The sequence below is a fragment of the Thamnophis sirtalis genome, unplaced genomic scaffold (genome assembly GCF_051295495.1).
Source record: "Thamnophis sirtalis isolate CommonGarterSnake01/CBP01778 unplaced genomic scaffold, rThaSir2_p1.2 scaffold_2, whole genome shotgun sequence".
NCBI lineage: Eukaryota > Metazoa > Chordata > Lepidosauria > Squamata > Natricidae > Thamnophis > Thamnophis sirtalis.
In genome coordinates, this window is record NW_028261382.1 from 41957259 (window position 1) to 41981429 (window position 24171).

A 24171-nucleotide genomic window follows, 5' to 3' on the forward strand; every position below is an offset into this window, starting at 1 on the left:
ATTCGCTTAACGACGGTGGCGAAAAAGACTGTAAAAATCACACTTTAACAACTGCCTCGTTCAGCGACTAAAATTGCGGCCGTAAATCTAAAGACAACCTATATTATTTTTTTGCTGCAAGTGTCCCAACTAACTCATCTTGGTTTGAGCGAAGCAGCCATTCGTGGTCTGTTTTGCCCATTAAACCATGATTGTAAGCTTTGGCGGTCTGTTGGGACAAAATTTTATCCCTTTTTTAACCTCCTCGGTCCTTTTTTAAAAAAATAGTTTGGTTTTTTGTGGGACGGGAAGGCGTATAAAAACGGTTCTATTTGTGAAGATCTCATGAGGACTAGAAACATTGCTCCTTGTCTTCTTCTCTCTCTCTCTCCTCCCAATGGAGGAGGAGGCTGTGCGCGTTGAGGGAAGTCACTCTGGGGATTCTCCTCCTTTCCAACAGATCCACACTTTCTGGGTGGACGCGAAGAATTACGTGGAGCACACGCGGAAGTGGTTCGCAGAAGCCATCCCCTTCCCGCTTAATTTTTTCCTGCCGGGCCGAATGCAGAAACGGCAGCTGGAGCGTCTTCAAACGGTCTGCGGGGAAAACTGGCAGGACGATGACGAACAGCTGGAAAAACAGGTGAAGGAAGGATGCTTAAAAAGGCATATTCCCCCTAATTCCAATTTTAAGCATATTCCCCCTAATTCCAATTTTTTTTCCTATTTAATCTATTCTAATTCTCAGTACAGCCAACCTTTCTTCTTCTTCTTCTTCTTCTTCTTCTTCTTCTTCTTCTTCTTCTTCTTCTTCTTCTTCTTCTTCTTCTTCTTCTTCTTCTTCTTCTTCTCCTTCTTCTCCTTCTCCTTCTCCTTCTCCTTCTCCTTCTCCTTCTCCTTCTTTTTTCTTTTTCTTTTTTCGTTTCTGTTATAATTTTGCACCAGTGAGGTTAAAACCAATTTTGTTGTATTTAAGTACAATGACAATAAAGATTATACTACTACTACTACTACTACTACTACTACTACTACTACTACTACTACTCCTTCTTCTTCTTCTTCTTTTTCTTCTTCTTTTTCTTCTTTTTCTTCTATTTTTACTTTTTCTTCTTCTTTTTCTTCTTTTTCTTCTTCTTTTACTTCTTTTTCTTCTTCTTCTCCTCCTCTTCCTCACCCTTCCTCCTCCTTCTCTTCTTCTTTTTCTTCTTCTTCTATTTCTTTTTCTTCTTTTTCTTTTTCTTCTTTTTCTTTTAGTTCTTCTTTTTCTTTACTTCTTCTTTTTCTTCTCCTCCTCCTCCTCCTCCTCCTCCTTCTCCTTCTCCTTTTCCTTTTTTCTTTTTCTTTTTTCGTTTCTGTTATAATTTTGCACCAGTGAGGTTAAAACCAATTTTGTTGTATTTAAGTACAATGACAATAAAGATTCTACTACTACTACTACTACTACTACTACTACTACTACTACTACTACTACTACTACTATACTACTACTACTACTACTACTCCTTCTTCTTCTTCTTTTTCTTTTTCTTCTTCTTTTTCTTCTTTTTCTTCTATTTTTACTTTTTCTTCTTCTTTTTCTTCTTTTTCTTCTTCTTTTACTTCTTTTTCTTCTTCTTCTCCTCCTCTTCCTCACCCTTCCTCCTCCTTCTCTTCTTCTTTTTCTTCTTCTTCTATTTCTTTTTCTTCTTTTTCTTTTTCTTCTTTTTCTTTTAGTTCTTCTTTTTCTTTACTTCTTCTTTTTCTTCTTTTTCTCCTCCTCCTCCTCCTCCTCCTTCTTGTTATTATTTCTAGATAAAGTTTTTTTAAATATCAATATCATTGCATGGATAGTGGCGTCTGAATATCGTTCGTTTCGGTATAAAACCGATATAATACATTATCATTTCGTTAGTTGAACAAAAACAGTCTAGAATTATTATATATATATATATATATATAGTGACATCAACACGAATTCCTTCATTTTTCCATTAATCGGTGTTTAGTACATCCTTCCAATAATTATATCCTAGTATTATTGTACGTAATTCAACACGAAGAGAGGTGGGCCGTGCCAGCCTGGCTGGGGACGATAGGACTTGTAGTCCAAAGGCTTGGAGGTGCTAATGGCTGTGGGGGGAAGAGGGAGGAAGGACGCGTGACCCAACAATGGTTTTCTCTTTTTTTTTTGTACCCGCAGCTTTATCGAGACGGTTGCGAATGCCTCACTCTCCTCTCTCAACGCCTCGGCCGGAAGAAATTCTTCTTCGGAGACTCGTAAGTAACTTGGGTGTTGAGCGTCGTAAGTAAAACGGGAGTCTTAATTACCTGTTTTCAGGTAGTCCTCGACTTACGACCAAAATCGGGACTTGGCGGTGAGTCGGCGGTGCCCGGTTTTACGGGTTTCTTGGCACCGTCATTAAGCGAATCACGTGGCCTGACGTCGTTTGTTGCACACCCCGGGGAAGGTTGCTCAGGGTGATCCCGTCACTATGGGAGATGACAACCATCCTAAACGGATAATCCCCACCTTACCGCCATTCATTTAGTGACCGTTGGAAGTTACGTCGCCGGAAGAAGGGACTCGGGTTGCAGCATCTGAGTGGCGCGGTGGCCTAGAGAGGAAGCTCCAGCCCTCACGATCGGAAGTTTGATCCTAGGCAGCGGCAGATATTTCTCTCTCTGGGAACAATGAGAATCTTATCGGCTGAACAATACTCCGCTCTGGCAACAGGAAAGGCGTCTGGCCAGCAAACATTCAGTTGCAAGAGATTACAGGGTTGTTCAAAGGAGGTGATGATGACGGTTTCAACATCACATGATTATGATTTGGACAACTAACTCCTATTTATGATGGCTGCAGAGTCCCCGGTGTTAACAACCGTTTGCAGGCTCAATGTTGGTCGTAAGTCGAGGACTGTCCCGTGCTGCGGCCGAGTCTCTTGATCGTGTCTTGTTTTGTCTTCTCGTTTTCAGACCCGCCTCTTTGGATGCCTCCGTCTTTAGTCTTCTAGCCGGCCTGCTTAACGCCAAACTCCCCAACGGGAAATTCCAGCAACACCTCAAATCGCTTCCAAACCTTTGCAATTTCTGCACGTCCATCTTGAGCCTTTATTTTCCCTGGGACGGAGGTGAGTTTGCTCTCCCTTGTGGGAAGATCCTCGGGGTCGGTTCTCGGGGGTGAGGGGGAGGCGGTGTGCCGCTGTAACCCAATGACGGAGTTGGACGGGGCCTCGGAGGTCTTCTAGTCCAACCCTTCCTCAAGCAGGAGACCCATAGCCCCCACTTTAGACAAACGGTTGTCCATGTGGAAGGAAGGAAGAAAGCAAGGAGACAGATGAGGGAGGGAGGAAGTAAAGAGAAGAAAGAGGGAGGGAGGAGACAGACAAGGGAGGAAGGAACGAGAGGAGGAAGGAAGGAAGGAAGGCAGACGAGGAAGGAACGAGAGAAGGAAGGAAGGAGACAGGAAGGGAAGAACAAGAGGAGGAAGGAAGGAAGGAAGGAGACAGAGGAGGGAGGGAGGAAGGAGGGAGGGAAGGAAGGCAGACAAGGGAGGAAGGAACGAGAGAGGGAAGGAAGGAGACATGAGGGAGGGAGGAACAAGAGGAGGAAGGAAGGGAGACAGAGGAGGGAGGGAGGAAGGAAAAAGGGAGGAGGGAGGGAAGGAAGGCAGACAAGGGAGGAAGGAACGAGAGAAGGAAGGAAGGAGACAGGAAGGGAAGAACAAGAGGAGGAAGGAAGGAGACAGGAGGGAGGGAGGAAGGAAAGAGGAGGAAGGAGACAGATGGAGGGAGGAAGTAAAGAGGAAGGAGGGAGGGAAGGAAGGCAGACAAGGGAGGAAGGAACGAGAGAGGGAAGGAAGGAGACATGAGGGAAGGAAGAACAAGAGGAGGAAGGAAGGAGACAGATGAGGGAGGAAGGAAAGAGGGACGAGGGAGGGAAGGAAGGCAGACAAGGGAGGAAGGAACGAGAGAAGGAAGGAAGGAGACATGAGGGAGGGAGGAACAAGAGGAGGAAAGAAGGGAGGGATGAGAGAGGGAGGAAGGAAAGAGAGGGTAGGTAGGAAGGAAGGGGACAGACAAGGGAGGAAGGATAACAGAATAACAGAGTTGGATGGGACCTCGGAGGTCTTCTAGTCCAACCCCTGCTGAAGCAGGAAACCCATATCCCCCATTTTAGACAAGTGGTTGTCCATTTGGAAGGAAGGAGACAGACGAGGGAGGGTGGGAGGATAACAAAATAACAGAGTTGGAAGGGAACTTGGAGGCCTTCTAGTCCAACCCCCTAGGAAGGACGGATAGAAGGAAGGAAGGAAGACAGACGAGGGAGGGAGGGAGGAAAGAGAGAAAGGAGGGAGGCAGGCAGAAATGGGGGAAACAGATGAGGAAGGAGGGAGGAAGAAGACAGACAAGGGAGGAAGGAGGGAAAGAAGGAAGGAAACACAAGGGAAGGAGGGAGGAAGAAAGGATAATAGAATAACAGAGTTGGAAGGGAACTTGAAGGCCTTCTAGTCCAACCCCCTAGGAAGGAAGGAAGGAAGGAAGGAAGGAAGGAAGGAAGGAAGGAAGGAAGGAAGGAAGGAAGGAAGGAAGGATGACCACAGGAAGCTGCAACCACAGTTGTGTTGTCCAGCACCTGAGATTCAATCGCGTGACCATCGGCACTTCGAAGTGCTCCTAAGTGTCTCCCCATCGTACCGTCCGTCGTACCTTCGTACGACGGCCGCTAAGCGCCAAACCTTTGCCAGTGGCTTCTCCCCGGATCGAAGGCGTTTGTTCCTTGACTGCTTTTGCCTCTTCTGCAGGGGACCCCCCACCCAACCTCCACAAAGCGGCCTCCGGCGACATCGCCGACGCTGACGGGGAGACGCACAAGCGACGCAACCAGTTCCTGTCTGTCCTGGTGGCGCTGGTGGCCATGGTGGGCTACGCCTTCCTCTCGGGGATTGTGTCCATCCAGAAGGACACCCCACACCATGCCGGCCAGCACGCCATTACCATGGACGAGGCCGAGGAGGAAGAGGAAGAGGAGTAGTACCGGCTTCCAACAGACTTTAAAATAATTCTTTTTTTTTAGTACGGCTAAGCTGACTCCGGTACCGCTGTCTCAAAATCCTTTTTTTAAAATCCATTCCGGGGACGATCGAGGTCAATAAATCAGTGGGAGGTTCAGGTTTAACAGCTTGTCTGTTCCTTAGTCCTTATTTAGGCAGGCCGTCCTCGACGTACGACCCCCCCAACAGCTCCCCAGACGCCCGTCGCGAAGCGAGACGCTTGTCCTGCGAGTTCGACCAACTTTTCTCGCCGCGGGGACGAAACAAATCTCAGCTGTGGCTAACTCGCTCGCACCGTTACTAAGTTTCCCCGGGGACTCGGCTTGTCCAAAGGACGTAAATGGGGATCGGCGTGCCCTCCCTGGGGGGGACGCTACGACCGCCGTAAATACGAGTCGGTTCCCCCCCCCTCTTTGCCTCCCTAGAGCCAAGAATAAAAACCGCACCGGATGTATTTCTAGAAAAAAATAAAACACAGATTTATCCCCCCCCAAAAAAAACAAAGAATACGTGGGAAGGTAACGGAGAGGAAAAGCAGGTTGAATCTTCATTCAGCAGCTCCCAAGAGCATGGGATTTGGAGTCCAGAGCATGGGATTCGGAGTCCAATCGTGCACATCGGAGGGACGCAAGTACATTTGGGGGCAAAAGCCGAGGGTCTCTCGGCTTCCTGCCTAAATCCCCCTCCCCCTTTTGCCTTCCTAGAGCCGAGAAGAAGAAAAAAAACTCAACCAGGTGCGTTTCTAGAAAAGGAAAAAAAAACCAGATTTATTCTGAAAAACAAAGATACAAAGAGGGAAGGTTAACGGCGAGGAGAAGCAGGTTGAATCTTAATTCAGCAGATCCTAAGACTATGCCAGCCTACGTTTCAATCTCTGGTTTAGAGGAGGGTTTGACACAACAGACCCTTCCCCAGGATTCAGTCGTTCCCACTCCCCTTATTTTTTATTTTATTTTCTACTTCCTCGGGCAAAGAAAGGATTCCGTTTTTCAAGGGCGTTTTTCAAGGGTGGGGTGGGGGTCTTCATTCTTCTGGAGGGCGTTGCCACAGGTAGGTCTGGATCGAGTCGGCCGTAGCGATGGCCTCGATGTAGCCCACCCCGGGATCCGAGATCCCGAAAGCGATATCCTCGGGGGATCTGAAAAAGAAAGGAAGGGATCGCCGTGAGAAGGGAGGGAGGGAACGAGGTCTCGATAAACAAGGGCTGGAGGTCTTCTAGTCCGACCCCCTGTTCAAAGGACAGAATAACAAGAGTTGGAAGGGACCTTGGAGGTCTTCTAGTCCAACCCCCTGCTCAGAATAACAGAGAAGGAAGGGACCTTGGAGGTCTTCTAGTCCAGCCCCCTGCTCAATCAGAATAAAAGCTGGAAGGGACCTTGGAGATCTTCTAGTCCGACCCTCTGTTCAAAAGACAGAATAACAAGAGTTGGAAGGGACCTTGGAGGTCTTCTAGTCCAACCCCCTGCTCAGAATAACAGAAGGAAGGGACCCTGGAGGTCTTCTAGTCCAACCCTCTGTTCAAAAGACAATAACAGCTGGAAGGGACCTTGGAGATCTTCTAGTCCGACCCTCTGTTCAAAAGACAGAATAACAAGAGTTGGAAGGGACCTTGGAGGTCTTCTAGTCCAACCCCCTGCTCAGAATAACAGAGAAGGAAGGGACTTTGAAGGTCTTCTAGTCCAACCCCCTTCTCAGAAGACAATAACAGCTGGAAGGGACCTTGGAGATTTTCTAGTCCAACCCTCTGCTCAGAAGACAGAATAACAGCTGGAAGGGACCTTGGAGGTCTTCTAATCCAGCCCCCTGCTCAGAAGACAGAATAACAGCTGGAAGGGACCTTGGAGATCTTCTAGTCCGACCCTCTGTTCAAAAGACAGAATAACAAGAGTTGGAAGGGACCTTGGAGGTCTTCTAGTCCAACCCCCTGCTCAGAATAACAGAAGGAAGGGACCTTGGAGGTCTTCTAGTCCAACCCCCTGCTCAGAATAACAGAAGGAAGGGACCTTGAAGGTCTTCTAGTCCAACCCTCTGCTCAGAAGACGGAATAACAGAGCTGGAAGGGACCTTGGAGGTTTTCTAGTCCAGCCCCCTGCTCAAGCAGAATAGCAGAATTGGAGGAAGAAAAGGAGAAGGAAGAGGAGGATGGGGAGCATGAAGGAGAAGGAACTGAGGGAGAAAATGGAAGAGGAGGAGGAGGAGACGGAAGAGGAGGAAGAAGAGAAGGAAGAGGAAGAGGAGAAGGAAGAGGAGGAGAAGGGGATGAAGGAGAAGTTGTTGAGGGAGAAAATGGCAGAGGAGGAAAACCATGGGCCCCTTAATCCACTCTGCACTTGGTGGTTTTCTTGCAGACTTTTCATTGCCCAAAGTAGCTGACATCCCCCAGCACTGATGATGTCACCTAAAAGGGTCTCGAAACGTCTTCGAGAAATCCACCAAACTCAGAAAGCACCCAGGACACGCACCCCATTCCCCCCTGAGCTACGAATATTCTCGGCCGCCTCGTGTTTCGAGGGCGCCGTTTGCACCCCAAATGCCCCTGCGGCGACGGCCCCATTACCTGCCCCACTCACCTGTTCAAGACCACCACGGCGGCCGAGCCATCCGGGCGGAGAAAGGCGGAGAACTCCAAATCGCAGGAGCTGCTTTTCTGGATCTCGATCCGCTGAGTTCCCTCCGGGAGGAATTTGCTGCGCGGGGAAAGAGGCACAGAAGTGGGACATTCAGCAGGTTCCGGAGGACCGGTAACGGATACTTTTGAGTACTGGCAAATGCCACCCCTGCCTGGCTGGCCCCAGAGTGGGGGGGGGGGGAATGGGTGGTGGGCGTGGCCAGGAAAGCCCCCCCTGCCACGCCCCCCAAGCCACGCCCACGGAAAACGGCAGCCAAAACCCACCCCTGATATAGAGGTATAGAAATGTAGAAATGGAAGTATATAAACCTAGACGGAGAAACACAGATAGTAGAGAAATAGAGAGTATATCGAATAATTTGTTGTTAGTTGCAAAGTCCTGTCCGACCCCATGGACCAGGTTCCTCCAGGCCTTCCTATCCTCTTCCCATCTCCCGGAGTTCATTTAAGCTCAGGCCGGTTGCTTTGGTGACTCCATCCAGCCCCCTCCTTCTCTGCCATCCCCTTCTTCTTTTGCCCTCCATCGTTCCCAGCATGAGGCTCTTCTCCAGGGAGTCCTTCTTCCTTCTCATTAGGTGGCCTTTCAGGATTTGGCCTTCTAAAGAGCAGCCAGGGTGGATCTCCTCTAGGACTCACCGGTTGGATGGCCTTGCAGTCCAAGGGACTCACGGGAGATAGAGAGATAGATAGATAGATAGATAGATAGATAGATAGATAGATAGATAGATAGATAGATAGATAGATAGATAATAGATTGATAGGTGATAGATTGATAGGTGATAGATAGATTGATTGATTGATAGTTGATAGATAGATAGATTGATAGGTGATAGATTGATAGATTGATAAATAAATAGATAGATGATAGATAGATAGATAGATAGATAGATAGATAGATAGATAGATAGATAGATAGATAGATGATAGATCATAGATTGATAGATGATGGATGGATAGATAGATAGATAGATAATAGATTGATAGATGATAGATTGATAGATAGTAGATAGATAGATGATGGATAGATAGATGACAGATTGATAGGTGATAGATTGATAGATAGATGATAGATAGTTGATAGATAATTGATAGATAGATAGATTGATTGGTAGATGATGGATGGATAGGTAGGTAGGTAGGTAGGTAGGTAGGTAGGTAGGTGATGGATAGATAAATAGGTGATAGATAGATAGATAATTATATAGGTAGGTAGATAAGTAAGTTGATAGATAGGTAGGCAGTCAGACAGACAGATAGATAGATAGAAGTCCCCTTCTTCTTCTTTTGCCCTCCATCCTTCCCAGCATGAGGCTCTTCTCCAGGGAGTCCTTCTTCCTTCTCATTAGGTGGCCTTTCAGGATTTGGCCTTCTAAAGAGCAGCCAGGGTTGATCTCCTCTAGGGCTGACCGGTTGGATGGCCTTGCAGTCCAAGGGACTCAATGCAGGAGTCTTCTTCTCCAGCACCAGAGTTCAAAGGCCTCCGTTCTTTGGCGCTCAGCCTTCCTTATGCTCCAACCTTCACAGCCATCCATTGCAAGTGGGAAAAACCACAGCCTTGACTCAACACACTTTTGATTGGCAGGGCGGTGCCTCTGTGCTTTTTAGGATGCTGCCTGGATTTGCTGTAGTAATAAATGCACAAATAGAAATGCAGAAACGGGAAAAAATAAGAAGCGGAACTGGAGCTCACCTGAAATGGGCCATGTGGTAGAACATAGGCTGTTTGTAAAAGACGTCCTTCTCCTTATCCACAATCACGGGACTGTCCACGTAGTTTTTGCTCCAGTTGGGGCCCCCTTCCATGTCCAACACGAGATTCCAGTCCGTCCACCCGGTGACGTAATTGTTGAGATTCTGCGGAGGAGGAGAGTCGAAACGACGTCGTCTCTCTGCCCTCCGCTTCTCCCAGCCAACCTGGACACCGACGACGGTCCCCGCCTTACCGTCAAGATGCTGTGGCTGTACTTGCTGCCGCGATCCCAGCCCCCCAGCACCACCCGGGGCTCCCAAAAATAGGACCCCGTCGAGGCCTCGGTGGAGATAAGGTAATAGTTGGGGAAGAGGTGATGGGTGATGGACAGCGTCAAGTCGATGGGGGCCAAGAAGTCCAGGTACCAGTGGATGCCGATCCCGTTGATGTATTGGGTGGCCTTGGGGTCCTTCAGAACCTGGAGAAATAAGTCGAGATGCGAAGGATTATTTTCCTGGGGTCGTGCGCGACAGGCGGATAGTCGAAACAACATCGTCTCTCTGCCCTCCCCTTATCCCAGCCAACCTGGACACTGACGACGGTCCCCGACGATGATGGGTTCCCCTTAGGCTGGCTAGCAAGAAATCCCAGAATTTCTGACCGCCTTGATGGGAAGGAAAGTTAGGAAACCACGGGGATTTTTGTGGGGGTGGGGGTGGGGGTCTCTGGCGGTTTTCTGGCAGGCATTTTGTGACCCAACTAGGTAACATTATCGGGGCTAGAATGGAGGAGGAGACGGAAGAGGAGGAGGAGGAGAAGAAGAAAGAAAGAAGAAGAACCACCAACTAGGGAACATTATCAGGGCTAGAATGGAGGAGGAGATGGAAGAAGAAGAAGAAAGAAAGAAAGGGGAGAGGTGATGGAGGAAGAGAAGGGGAAGAGGAGAGGAAGAGAAAAAGGAAGAAGAAAAGGAAGAGAAAGAAAGAACGAAAGAAAGAAAGAAAGGGGAGAGGTGATAGAGGAAGAGAAGGAGAAGAGGAAAGGAGCAACAACGACCACCAACTAGGGAACATTATCAGGGCTAGAATGGAGGAGGAGACGGAAGAGGAGGAGGAGAAGAAGAAGAAAGGAGGAGAAGAAGGAGAACCAACTAGGGAACATTATCAGGGCTAGAATGGAGGAGGAGACGGAAGAGGAGGAGGAGAAGAAGAAGAAAGGAGGAGAAGAAGGAGAACCAACTAGGGAGCATTATCAGGGCTAGAATGGAGGAGGAGGAGGAGGAGGAGGAGGAGAAGAGGAAGAAGAAGCAGAAGAACCACCAACTAGGGAACACCATCAGTGCTGGAAAGGAGTGTGATTTGCTCCCTTGTTTACATACAGTAGCTCTGAGGTTGGTTGTTTACTTACAGACGTTCCATGACCAAACTAGGTAACATCATCAGTGCTAGACTCGAAGTGGGGTCTGCTAAGGAGGAGGAGGAGGAGAACTGTGGGGTCCTTGGTGCTCTCTGAGCTTGGTGGTTTCCTTGCAGGCGTTTCATGACCCAGCTAGGGAACATAATCAGTGCTGGGAGGGAGGGAGTGTGTAGGGGGGAGGAGGAGGAGGAGGAAGAAGAGAGGAGGACTGTGGGTTCCTTGATACCTTCTGAGTTGGGTTGTTTCCTTGCAGGCGTTTCGTGACCCAACTAGATAACATCATCAATGCTGGAAGGGAGTGGGGTTTGCGGGGAGGAAAAGGAGGAGGAGGAAGAAGAGGAAAAGGAGAAGGAGGGAGGAAGACGAAGAAGGAAGAGGAAGAGGAGGAAGAAGAGGAAAAGGAGGAGGAGGAAGAAGAGGAAGAGGAAGTAGAGGAGGAGGAGGGAGGAAGAAGGGGAAGAAAAGGAGGAAGGAGGAAGAAGAGGAAAAAGGAAGAGGGAGGAAGAGGAAGAGGAAGAAGGAAGAGGAAAAGGAGGGGGAAGAGGAAAAGGAGGAAGAAGAGGAAAGGAGGAAGAGGAGGAGGAAGAGGGGGAAAAAGGAAGGGGAAGAGGAGGAGGAAGAAGAGGAAAAGGAGGAAGGAAGAGGAGGAGGAAGAGGAGTGAGAAGAAGAGGAAGAGGAAAAGGAGGAAGAAGAGGAAAAGGAAGAAGAGGAGGAGGGAGGAAGAGGAGGAAGAAGGAAAAAGGAGGAAGGAAGAGGAGGAGGAAAAGGAGGAGGGAGGAGGAGGAGGGAGGAGGAGGGAGGAAGAAGGGGAAAAGAGGAGGAAGGAAGAGGAGGAGGAAGAAGAGGAAAAGGAGGAGGGAGGAGGAGGAAGAAGGAGGAGGGAGGAAGATGAGGAGGAGAAACTCCGCTTAAATTCCATCCATGGGCGTGGCCAACTTACCACTTCAGCCCAGTAAGGCAACATCACCCTCTGGTCGTCCAGAATGATGAGCTCGATGCCCTTGTAGCTGCTGTTGGCCAAGGCCGGGCCCAGGTCCTCCGCGATGAAATCCCGCTGGTGCTCGGGGGAGAATCCGAGGCATTGGAACGGGTAGAAGATGATGTCGCCGGCCGTGGGCTCGTTGCCGGCCGTTATGGCCCAGAAGGTCAGGTTGTACTTGGCGTATTCGTCCAGGAATCTCGGTTGGCGGAAGGGAAAAGGGGGGTGAAATTATTGCGCCGGTCCTTGAGGGGCTGCCCCAAAGAAGAGGGAGTCAAGCTATTCCCCGAAGCAACGGATGGAAGCAAAACAGAGGAGAGAAGCAACTTCGAACTACGAAGAAATTTCCTGACAGGACAATTTAACCCGTGGAACAGCTTGCCACTAGAAGTTGTGGGTACTTTTAAGGAGGTTTTAAAGGAGAGATTGGAAAGCCATTTGGGATACAGTCTCCTGCCCCTTCCTTCCATCCATCCTTTCTTCCTTCCCGTTACCAGACCTTTAATTTGAAATGTTTCCCTTCCCTTCTTTTCCTCTTTTCTCCTTCCTCTGCCTTCCTGTCTTCCCTCCTTCCTTATTTCCTTTCACCCTCCCTCTTCTTTCCTTCCTTCCTCCAACTTTTCCTTCCTTCTCTCCATCCCTCTCTCCTCCTATTTCTCCTCCCTTTCTTCCTTCTCTTCCTTCTTTTCTCCCTCCTCTTTCTCCTCCCTCTCTTCCATCTCCCTCCCTCTTCTATTTTCCTTCCTTATATCCTTTCTACCTCCCTCATTTTCTTCCTTCCTCCAACTTTCCCTTCCTTCTCTCACTCCCTCTCTCCTCCCTCCCTTCCTTTCTTCCATCTCCCTTCCTCGCCCTTTCTCCTCCTTGCCTCTCTTCCATCTTCCTTACTTTTCTCCCTCCCTCTCCTCCCTCTATTTCTCCTCCCTCCCTTTCTTCCATCTCTCTCCCGTCCTCTTTCTCCTCCCTGCCTCTCTCCCCCTTCCTTCCTTCTCTCCCTCTATTCCTCCTCCCTCCCTTTCTTCCATCTCTCTCCCTTCCTTCCTCTTTCTCCTCCCTGCCTCTCTTCCATCTTCCTTCCTTACTTTTCTCCCTCCCTCTCTCCACCCTCTATTTCTCATCCCTCCCTTTCTTCCATCTCTCTCCCTTCCTTCCTCTTTCTCTTCCCTGCCTCTCTCCCATCTTCCTTCCTTCCTCTATCCCTCCCTCTTTCTCCTCCCTCCCTCCCTTCCATCTTCCTCCCTTCCTGAGCTGGGGGTTGGACTAGAAGACCTCCAAGGCCCCTTCCAGCTCTACTCCGATCGATTCCCCCAAAGTGTTGTTTCCGGTCTCAAACTCGCACGCACATTACCTGATGAAATAGTTCGCCCAGGTCTTGTGATATCTGTCACCCGGTTGACCCTTCAGGGTACCACGGCCCGTCATGGCGCCGTTGGTTTTCATCCAGACGGGTGATGTCCAGGGACTGGCGTAGAGCAACAGGGGTCGCGGGGCGACGGCTTGGGCTTGTTGCAAAATCGGGATCTAATGCGCGGGGAGAGAGCGCATCAAACTGAAAAATAACATTTAACACAGCAGAGCCCTTCAGCCAAACGCTTCCGCCTGCGTGGGAATGATTGGGGTAGATCGTAGGGGGCGAGACCGAAACATAATTTGAAATCACGCCAAGATGGGAGTGGTGCGGTGGCCTAGAGGTCGGGCTCTCGACTCACAATCGGCAGGCTGCGAGTTCGAATCTAGAGGCAGCTATTTGTCTCTCTCAGGGCATGTTGAGAATATACCTGCTGAATATAATTGCTAACAGAAGCTGTTAGGAGAGGAGACCAGCGGAGGACAAGGAGCCAACTCGGGAAGCAAGGCATAAGCGGATGCTGACTGGGGAATCAATAGAAGGAGTGGTGGTCGTAGGAGACAACAGTTCGTCTTTCTGAAGATTTTGCTCATTGTGTTTCGCCTTTCGGCTGGGAGCTCATGGCCTTGTAAGGAACCAATAAGGTCTGTTACTGCAGTTAACTCTTTGAAGGACTAATGCCTGGACTTTTTGGTGTGTGTGAATGCCATTCATTGACAGGAGATAAATAAAAAGGGGAATTTTGGGGACACGGAGCCCGTTTCTTGTTTCTGCTACGCTGGGTCAAAACCACAAGTGGGTTCCTGCCAGTTCTAACCTCTTCTATAGAAGAGGTTCTACAAATCTACCATGCCGTTTAGACCCGGTTCCAGCTCCCTCCCCCCCACCCGTCCACACATCAACAAGATGGAGAGCGAGAGGAGGAATTCTGGGAGTTGAAGTCCACAAGTCTTAAAGCTGTCAAGTTTGAACACCCCTGGGGTTTTTTTTTCTGAAGGGTTAGGGGTGCAAGGGTCTTGTAACTTGACAGCTTTAAGACTTGCCTGCTTCAATGCCAGAGTTCCTGAGCCAACATTTTGGTTGCTAAGCAAGAGCGTTGTTAAGTGAGTTTCACCACATTTTACAAGTTGGCCATGCCCACCCAGTCACATAGCCGGCAAGCCACTCCCACCTGGTCACATGGCCGGCAAGCCACTCCCACTCGGTCACATGGCCAGCAAGTCACTCCCACCCGGTCACATGGCCGGCAAGCCACTCCTACCCAGTCACATGGCCAGCAAGCCACTCCCACAAAGCAGGCCACGCCTACAGAAGAGGTTCTAAAAAAATTTGAAACCCACCACTGGGACTCAAAGACAAGACAAAAACCGGACTGCGAGCATCTCGATATTCTTATTTTTTTCTCTGGCGACGGTCCGTGACCTACCTTCATTTTGACGTCTTCGTCCGTCAGGCTGAAGTTCTTCAGCTCGAAATCGTTCTCCACGTCGGCGTAAGTGTACAGCCTGACGGAGAAGTCGCAGCTCGCCATGGGCACCCGGATCAGGGTATACTCAATGCCTGCGTTAAAAAAACAACAACAGAGGATTTGGAAATGTGGGGGGGGTTAAGCCCCCCAAATGGCTGAATTCCCCCTTGTCAGCCAAGCTAGAACCCCCAGAGGGAGGGAGGATGGGAGCTGTAGTCCGTGCAGCAGAGGAGGGGAATACGAGGGAAGGATTCGGTCATTCGGGTGGAGAAAAAGCAAGATTTTACACCTGGGCAGAAAAGCCTCAAAGGTTCTATTCTATTCTATATTCCAATTCTACTCTATTCTGTTCTATTCTATTCTATTCTATTCTTTATTCCAATTCTATTCTATGCTTTATTCCAATTCTATTCTTTATTCCAATTCTATTTTATTCTATTATTTATTCCAATTCTATTCTATTCTGTTCTATTCTATTCTTTATTCCAATTCTATTCTATTCTACTCTATTCTATTCTTTATTCCAATTCTATTCTATACTATTCTATTCTACTCTATTCTATTCTTTATTCCAATTCTATTTTATTCTATTCTTTATTCCAATTCTATTCTGTTCTATTCTATTCTTTATTCCAATTCTACTCTATTATGTTCTATTCTATTCTATTCTTTATTTCAATTCTATTCTATTCTACTCTATTCTATTCTTTATTCCAATTCTATTCTGTTCTGTTCTATTCTTTATTCCAATTCTACTCTACTTTATACTATTCTTTATTCCAATTCTACTCTATTATGTTCTATTCTATTCTTTATTCCAATTCTATGCTTTATTCCAATTCTATTCTATGCTTTATTCTAATTCTATTCTATTCTGTTTTATTCTATTCTTTATTCCAATTCTATTCTATTCTGTTCTATTCTATTCTTTATTCCAATTCTATTCTATTCTACTCTATTCTATTCTTTATTCCAATTCTATTCTATTCTATTCTATTCTTTATTCCAATTCTATTCTATTCTGTTCTATTCTTTATTCCAATTCTACTCTACTCTATTCTATTCTATTCTTTATTCTAATTCTATTCTATTCTTTATTCCAATTCTATTCTATTCTTTATTCCAATTCTACTCTATTCTATTATGATTGATTGATTTCAGCACCTTGGACAACGCCTCTACATTCAGCCAATAGGGACTTGGCTTGGTTTTCAGGACCATGGCCAGCAACCTTCTACAGGTAGTCCTTGATTTACAACTTTCCATTTAGTGACCGTTCAACGTTACCACGGCACCAGGGGGGGGGAAAGCACCTTAGACGTAAGTCCCAACCAAAAAAAAAAGGTCGTCAGTTCACTTTAACTGTCTTGCTTGGCAATAGATAACCCCACGGTGGTCATAAATGGAGGACTCAGCTGTAGACTTGGTGTCTCGACGACGCCCAGGCGAAAAGGGACAACGTGCTGGGAATTGTCAGCCACACCAAGAAACTCCCTCTGGGTGCTGTCCTGCCCACACGGAACGCTTAAACGGCATTATTTAAATGGGGGTTGTGCAAGGAATTGCTGAATCCACGGTGGGAATGCATAATAAAAATAAACAAACCCTGGCTATTCTGTTTGATGTTGTCCTCGTGGTAAGAGGACACTTGTGGCCCGCCAGCAGAGCTGGCAGCCGATTCAGAGAGTGAGGAGGGTTGGGGAAGAACCTGGGCCAGTCCTGGAGTCTGGGGAAGGCTCGGAGGAGGGCTCTGTGTCGGAGGCAGAGAGGGGGCCAGGGCCGTCTGACAGTTATCAGCTGCCTTCAGAGTCAGACATCAGTGAGGCAGAAGAACAGCTGGAGCCTGTTCCCCGTGTGCGCATGCACAGAGTTGCCAGACGAAGGGAAGAGCTAAAGAACAGGGGTCAACTTAGGAGGAAGGCCACAGGTAGACGGTGAATGGCCCCTCCCAGAGGGAATAAAAGAGGAGCGACAGGGGAGTGGAGTTTGCAGGAGACAATCAGTTCGCTTCATTGGTTTGTGACTCTCTTCTCTCTCTCTCTTTCTCCTTCTCTCACTCCTCCTCTCTCCCTCTCTCTCTCTCCCTCGCCCCCCCTCTCTTTCTCTCCCTCCCATCCTCTCCGTCCCCCCCCCCCTCTCTCTCACATGAACACAAACACAGACCACAATCCACAGGAAACACTTCCAGAGGGAATAAAAGAGGAGCGACAGGGGAATGGAGTTTGCAGGAGACCGTTAGTTTGCTTCCTTGGTTCGCGACTCTCCTCTCTCTCTCTTTCTCCTTCTCTCACTCCTCCTCTCTCTCTCTCCCTCGCCCCCTCTCTCTTTCTCTTTCCCTCCCATCCTCTCCGTCCCCCCCTCTCTCTCACACGAACACAAACACAGACCACAATCCACAGGAAACACTTCCAGAGGAAATAAAAGAGGAGAGAAAGAGGTGTGGGCTTTTACAGGAAACAATTTGTCCGTTCATTCATTCATTCATTCCTTTCAGGAGTGTGAAGATCTGTCCGTGAATCTCAGAGACTCTGTGCCCTGTGAATCTTTCCTTCTGCAGCCCCGCATTTGGGGAAATATCGACATGGCAGCTTTCCAAGACAGATAAGGTCTGTGGCCAGAAATACTCCTTTGAAAGACTCTTTGCTTGGCTGAATGCGAATGAGAGGAAATTCACATTCGTTTAATAAAAGGGGTTTTCTCGGGACCAGGACTCTGCTTACCCCCCCAAAGAATGAATTAATAAATATATACGCGAGTCGATAAAATTGACCTTCGCTGGAGAAATAAGATTTGAGCAGGTTTCTCTGGGTTTTGGGAGACAAATTCAGGATATTGATAGCCGCCGAATCCGTCAGGGCCCCTCCGAAGCCTTTGATCTTTTGATACTTCTGCGACGTCTTCAGTTTCAAAACCAGATTATCTAGTCGAAGGAAGGAAAGGAGAGGTAGGGATTTTTTTAAAAAAGCAAAACAAAATCCACCACCACCCAGTTTTATAAAGGATGGCGCTTACTGTTCTCTCGAACGCCCACCTGATTGGCAAACGTTGCCACCTTCGCCTAACAGGCTGGACTTGTTTAGCGGAATGGCTTGTGGGTTCTGTGTTGGCACCCACGCGCCATTCCTTCGCTCCAGATTCAAACCGGATTATAAAACCAGACTGGTTCTAGCATCTGGTGGAGGTGGTTACGAGCCGATTTGAATAGTGAGGGCTCAATACTTTCATAAATCAATCAACTGGTGGGTGGGATTCTCTCCATTAAGGAATATGTTAGGAGATTTGTTGGGGATGAAAAGTTTTCCAAACTTCTCAATCTTGGCCCAAAGTTCACCCAACTGGATTTCCGGTCTAAGGCCGGAACTAGAACTCACCGTCTTCCTGGTGATTGGCCCAAAGTCACCCAGCTGGCTTTCATGCCTAAGGTGGGACTAGAACTCCCAGTCTCCTGGTGATTGGCCCAAAGTCACCCAGCCAGCTTTCATGCCTAAGGTGGGACTAGAACTCCCAGTCTTCTGGTGATTGGCCCAAAGTCACCCAGCCGGCTTTCATGCCTAAGGTGGGACTAGAACTCCCAGTCTCCTGGTGATTGGCCCAAAGTCACCCAGCCTCTTTCATGCCTAAGGTGGGACTAGAACTCCCACTCCCCTGGTGATTGGCCCAAAGTCACCCAGCCGGCTTTCATGCCTAAGGTGGGACTAGAACTCCCAGTCTCCTGGTGATCGGCCCAAAGTCACCCAGCCGGCTTTCATGCCTAAGGTGGGACTAGAACTCCCAGTCTCCTGGTGATTGGCCCAAAGTCACCCAGCCGGCTTTCATGCCTAAGGTGGGACTAGAACTCCCAGTCTCCTGGTGATTGGCCCAAAGACACCTAGTTGGCTTTCATGCCTAAGGTGGGACTACAACTCCCAGTCTCCTGGTGATTGGCCCAAAGTTACCCAGCCAGCTTTCATGCCTAAGGCAGGACTAGAACTCCCAGTCTCCTGGTGATTGGCCCAAAGACACCTAGTTGGCTTTCATGCCTAAGGTGGGACTAGAACTCCCAGTCTCCTGGTGATTGGCCCAAAGTTACCCAGCTGGCTTTCATGCCTAAGGTGGGACTACAACTCCCAGTCTCCTGGTGATTGGCCCAAAGTTACCCAGCCGGCTTTCATGCCTAAGGTGGGACTAGAACTCCCAGTCTCCTGGTGATTGGCTAAGTCACCCAGCTGGCTTTCATGGCTAAGACGGGACTAGAACTCCCAGTCTCCTGGTTTCAAGCCTGATGCCTTAATCACTAGACCAAATTAGTTGAGAACTGGGCATTGAGACATCCAGGCCTACCTCGCAGGGTTCTTATGAGGATAAAAGGAAGGGGAAGCCTACTAGATGTCATGTTGTCCTGGATTCTTTGGGGTAAAAGCATACTTGGGGATCTAATCCAGCCTCACCGTTCTCAGAAGGATTATCCACCAGGAGGCCCTCACTGCGCTCCACACGGCGTCCGGCTTTATTGCTTTCATACTTCACATAAGACCCCGATTCAGGGAGAGTGAGGGGCTCCAAAGTATCACAATAATCAGCCCCGCATTCACACACCAAGGAGCCATGCCCAAAATTTCTGGGAGAACATGGGCGTCCACCTGTGGAGAAAGAAAGAAGAAGAAAGAAAAAGGAAAGAAGGAAAGAGAAGAAAGGAAGGAAGAATAGGTAGAGAAAGAAGAAAAAGAAGAGAAGGAAGGAAGGAAAGAGAAGAAAGGAAGGAAGAATAGGAAGAGAAAGAAGAAAAAGAAGAGAAGGAAGGAAGGAGAAGAAAGGACGGAAGAATAGGAAGAGAAAGAAGAAAAAGAAGAGAAGGAAGGAAGGAGAAGAAAGGACGGAAGAATAGGAAGAGAAAGAAGAAAAAGAAGAGAAGGAAGGAAGGAGAAGAAAGGACGGAAGAATAGGAAGAGAAAGGAAGGAAGAGAAAGAAGAAAGAAAAAGAAGAGAAAGAAGGAAGGAAGGAAAGAGAAGAAAGGAAGGAAAAATAGGAAGAGAAAGAAGAAGAGAAAGAAGAGAAAGAAGGAAGGAAGGAAAGAGAAGAAAGGAAGGAAAAATAGGAAGAGAAAGAAGAAGAAAAAGAAGAGGAAGAAGGAAAGAAGGAAGGAAGGGATGGGCAGCAAGGAAAGATGGAAGAAAGGAAGAAAAGGAAGAGGAAGAAGAAGGAAGGAAACAAAGAAAAAAGGAAGGAAGGAGAAGGAAGGAAAGAAGGAAGAAAAGGAAGAGAAAGAAGAAGGAAAGAAGGAAGGAAAAGGGAAGGAAAGGATGGGCAGGAAGGTAAGATGGAAGAAAGGAAGAGAAAAGGAAGGGAATTGGTGGGGAAGGAGGGAGAAGGAAGGAAGAAAAGGAAGAGAAAGAAGAAGAAAGGGAAGAGAAAGAAGAAAAAAGAAAAAGGAAGGAAGAGAAAGAAAGAAATTGACTTGATAAAGGTGCAGGAAACCAGTCTTTATATTTTCATACACATTTCCTTCTGTTTTTCTGCTTCATTCTCAAGATGCCAAGCAGAACTAAAACTCCCTGTCTCCTGGTGATTGGCCCAAAGTCACTTAGTCGGTGTTCGTGCCTAAGGAGACACTAGAACTCCCAGTCTCCTGGTTATTGGCCCAAAGCTTGCCCAGCCAATTTTTCTCCCTAAGTCGAGACTAGAACTCCGAGCCTCGTCGGGATTGGCCCCAAATCACCCCACCAGCTTCCATAGTGCCTAGGGTAGGGCTTAAACTCCCCGGCGCCTGGCTCCTAAACCTTCATCCCTAGAACTAGACAGTGTTCATTTATTACCGTGTGTTAGCCAGGAAGTTCTCTAGAAGACAGTTAGACTGCTTCTAAACATGGAGGCTCTCTTCCAGATTACTTAATCTCAGTCATTTGCAAAAACCGAATATTTAGTTGTAATCCCAGCTTTAAGGCACATTTTGCAAGGGAAGGAATTGTGCAAGGCAACATAACTTGTCGACACTTGCTGACGCTTGATTTTACACACTCACCCGTCGGGGAGCAACTCAGCTGGAGTAGCCACAAAGAGACAAAGAAGATCTGAAGGCCCCCACGAGACATCGCTGCGAATCCCGGGACTTCTTGGGGAGATAACAGCCGGGTGTTTCAAAGCAAAAACTAGACGGGAAGATGACACGTTCATTTATATTTCATTTTACGACGAGAAATTTGCACGGCCGCCTCTCTTAAATACCCTCCCTGCAGCACCTTCTTGGGACAGCAAGACACCCCCCCAAATCCCAAAAATTCAAAAAAAAAAAAACCTCCAACCTCCTACCTCAACGTAAAAATAAATTTTAATGGTAACATTGAAAAGAGAATAGAACTCCACTCTGGCAACAGGAGTGGCATCCGGCCATTAAAAACCACTCTGCTAAGATCCATTCAGTTGCCCAGACTCCACCCCCGCAAGGGATTATTATGGGGTCATTCAGTGAAGATGATGATGATTGAAAGGAATAAAATTAACACACTGTATGGGACAGTGGTTTTATCCACGGGGAGGGTCCATTTTAGGACCAAGCCAGACCCTCCCCCCTTCCAAAAAAAAAACAGGCAGGTTTTGAGGTTCTTTGGAAATCTTCAACAGTTCTCCTCTCAATTATGGAGAGAAATTCAAGATGCTAGCCCTCTTTGAGCGATATTGAGTTCCGGAAATCAGCCAAATCACTCAATTATGATCAATTTGGAGAGAAATTCAAGATGCTAGCCCTCTTTGAGCGATATTGAGTTCCGGAAACCAGCAGTTCAATCTAATCTTACTTATTCAGACACAGCAAGGTTTTTTTCCAAATGGGGGGAAGGAAAAAATCGAATCTGGGACAATAGCTTTCCCCCTAAAGATGAAATAAGAGGCTAGACCTCAAGATCCCTAGCCAAAGAAGGACCCTTCGCTCTCTCTAGATTCCCGGCAAGGCGGACCGTTTCCCCCCCGGCTCTCCTGAAAGCATCAAGCCTGGCGTGGCCAGCCGCGGCAAAGAGCAGGTGCTCTCTCATGAGTCCCTTGAGATTCAAAGTTTCTAGTCCTCATGGATAAGGAGGGGAAAGGAGGTGAGGAAGATTAAATGAAAACCCGGAAGCCATTGGCTTAATTTCTTCAATTAAGCAGCTAATATTGTAAAGAAGATTTTAACAGTTTAATTTAGAGCATTAATTGCTTTTTGGAACATCGCCTGCAGATGCTAGCTTAAAAGTAACAGAGGAGAGGGAGATTCAAAAATGGGGAGAGGGAAATTTGCACCCACAAACCTCTCTCCGGCACACTCACCTCTCTTGCCCCAGCTCCGAAAAAGTGGTCTTCTGCCCAGAAGAGCATCCGCAGCTGATGTGTTGAATGTGTGTGTCTCTCTCTCTCCTTCACACCACAGGCAACATCTGCCACGGCAGGCTGGTTGAGCAGGAAAATCTCTTTTTTCCCCTTCGGGGTTGAATGCCTGATTTCCCTGGGAATCAGCGTCTGGATGTTGCAAGCGTTGGAGGGTGGCGTGGTCACGCCCAAGGTGGAGAAGCAAAAGAGCCATCCAGATGGTCCAGAGAGACAGAGAGTTAGAGAGAGACAGAGACAAAGACAGAAAGAGACAGAGAGAGTTAGAGAGAGACAGAGACAAAGAGAGTTAGAGAGAAACAGAGACAGAAAGACAGACAAAGAGAGAGAGAGACACACACACACCGAGCGAGAGAGACAGAGAGAGACTGACAGAGAGAGAGAGACAGAGAGAGATAGAGAAAGAGACAGACAAAGAGAGAGAGAGACAGAGAGACAAAGAGAGAGACAGAAAGGGAGAGAGAGACAGAGAGAGAGACAGAGAGAGAGACACACACAGAGAAAGAGAGCGTTGGAGAGACAGAGAGAGAGAGAGAGAGAGAGAGAGAGAGAAAGAGAGACACAGAGAAAGAGACCAAAGAGAAAGACAGTTAGAGATTGACAGAGAGAGAGAGAGAGAGAGATAAAGAGAGACAAAGAGAGAAAGACAGAGACAAAGAGAGAGATAAAGAGAGAGAGAGACAGACAGAGAGACAAAGAGAGAGAGAGACAGAGAGAGAGACAGAGAGAGAGAGACAGAGACAGAGAGACAGAGAAAGAGAGAGACAGAGAAAGAGACAAAGAGAGAGACAGTTAGAGATTGACAGAGAGAGAGAGATAAAGAGAGACAAAGAGAGAAAGACAGAGACAAAGAGAGAGATAAAGAGAGAGAGAGACAGACAGAGAGACAAAGAGAGAGAGAGACAGAGAGAGAGACAGAGAGAGAGACAGAGAGAGAAAGAGAGAGACAGAGAGAGACAGAGAGAGAGAGACAGAGAGAGAGAGACAGAGAGAGAGACAGAGAGAGAAAGAGAGAGACAGAGAGAGAGAGACAGAGAGAGAGAGACAGAGAGAGAAAGAGAGAGACAGAGAAAGAGAGAGAGAGACAGAGAGAGAGACAGAGAGAGAGAGACAGAGAGAGAGAGAGACAAAGAGACAGAGACAGAGAGACAGAGAGACAAAGAGAGAGAGACAAAGAGAGACAGAGAGAGAAAGAGAGAGACAGAGAGCGTTGGAGAGACAGAGACAGAGAGACAGAGAAAGAGAGAGACAGAGAAAGAGACAAAGAGAGAGACAGTTAGAGATTGACAGAGAGAGAGAGAGAGAGAGATAAAGAGAGACAAAGAGAGAAAGACAGAGACAAAGAGAGAGATAAAGAGAGAGAGAGACAGACAGAGAGACAGAGAGAGAGAGAGACAGAGAGAGACGCTGATATTCAGCTCCAAGTTTTATGCAAAGCAATTTCCAAATGTTTGGAGATGTGTTTGCAATTCAAAATAGATAAGATCTCTGTGGGAAGGAAGGGATGGCATAATCAGGGCTGCTCCGGCCAACATCATTCCCGTTAACATAAAAAGTAAGTTTCTAGTCCCTCTGGATGAAGAAACAACAGAAGGGGAGACGAAGGGTCGCGGCGGGAATTCTCCCGAAGGTCTTTTATTTTCTTCTTTTTCTTCTTTATATATATCATTTATCATTGATTCATTGATTCATTCATTCATTCATATTTTTATCTATATATAAAAGGCTGCATTTATATATGTATGTATGTATATTTGTTCCAGCATAACTCTGGAGTGTCTTGAGCAATTTCAACCAAACTTGGTACACAGTTGACTTACACTCTGGAAACAAATACTGGGGAAGGTGTGTGTGACACCCCTGGGGTCTGTGTGTGGGTCTGTGTGTGTGTGTGTTCCAGCACAACTCTGGAATGCCTGGCCCGTTAAGGAGAGTGAGTGTGGCATCCTAGAATGGCAATTGTTTGTGATTTCATGGGGGGGAGAGCCTGACCCCTTAAGGAGAGCGAGTGTGGCGTCCTAGAATGGCAATCGTTTGTGATGTCATGGGAGGGAGAGCCTGACCCCTTAAGGAGAGCAAGTGTGGCGTCCTAGAGTGGCAATTGTTTGTGATGTCAGGGGGGGGGGAGAGCCTAACCCGTTAAGGAGAGCAAGTGCGGCGTCCTAGAGCGGCAATTGTTTGCAATCTCTGTTCCTCTGGAAAGCCAGCCGTGACATTCGCCCTCCAGTGGACCAAATGGGGAAGCGCCGGATGGATTCGGGGCAATGGGCCAGGATCGTGGACAGGGCGGGAAAGA

The 24171-nt window shown here is 47.7% G+C and overlaps 2 protein-coding genes across 2 annotated transcripts; one reads left to right on the top strand and one right to left on the bottom strand.

Moving 5' to 3' along the window:
- Positions 1-376: 376 nt before the first annotated feature.
- On the top strand, positions 377-5141 carry MTX1 (metaxin 1). The gene is made up of 4 exons (XM_087707658.1): positions 377-622; positions 2159-2235; positions 2935-3089; positions 4763-5141. Exons 1-4 carry the CDS (start codon positions 377-379, stop codon positions 4990-4992), a joined length of 708 nt encoding a protein of 235 aa, XP_087563784.1. The 3' UTR covers positions 4993-5141.
- An 882-nt stretch (positions 5142-6023) lies between these two features.
- On the bottom strand, positions 6024-20664 carry LOC106542578 (lysosomal acid glucosylceramidase-like). The gene is made up of 10 exons (XM_087703699.1): positions 20542-20664; positions 18970-19161; positions 17313-17462; positions 14501-14634; positions 13075-13247; positions 11688-11925; positions 9584-9808; positions 9331-9494; positions 7582-7698; positions 6024-6149 (listed from the first exon to the last, which is right to left on the bottom strand). Exons 1-10 carry the CDS (start codon positions 20609-20611, stop codon positions 6035-6037), a joined length of 1578 nt encoding a protein of 525 aa, XP_087559825.1. The 5' UTR covers positions 20612-20664; the 3' UTR covers positions 6024-6034.
- Between the last annotated feature and the right edge of the window lie 3507 nt (positions 20665-24171).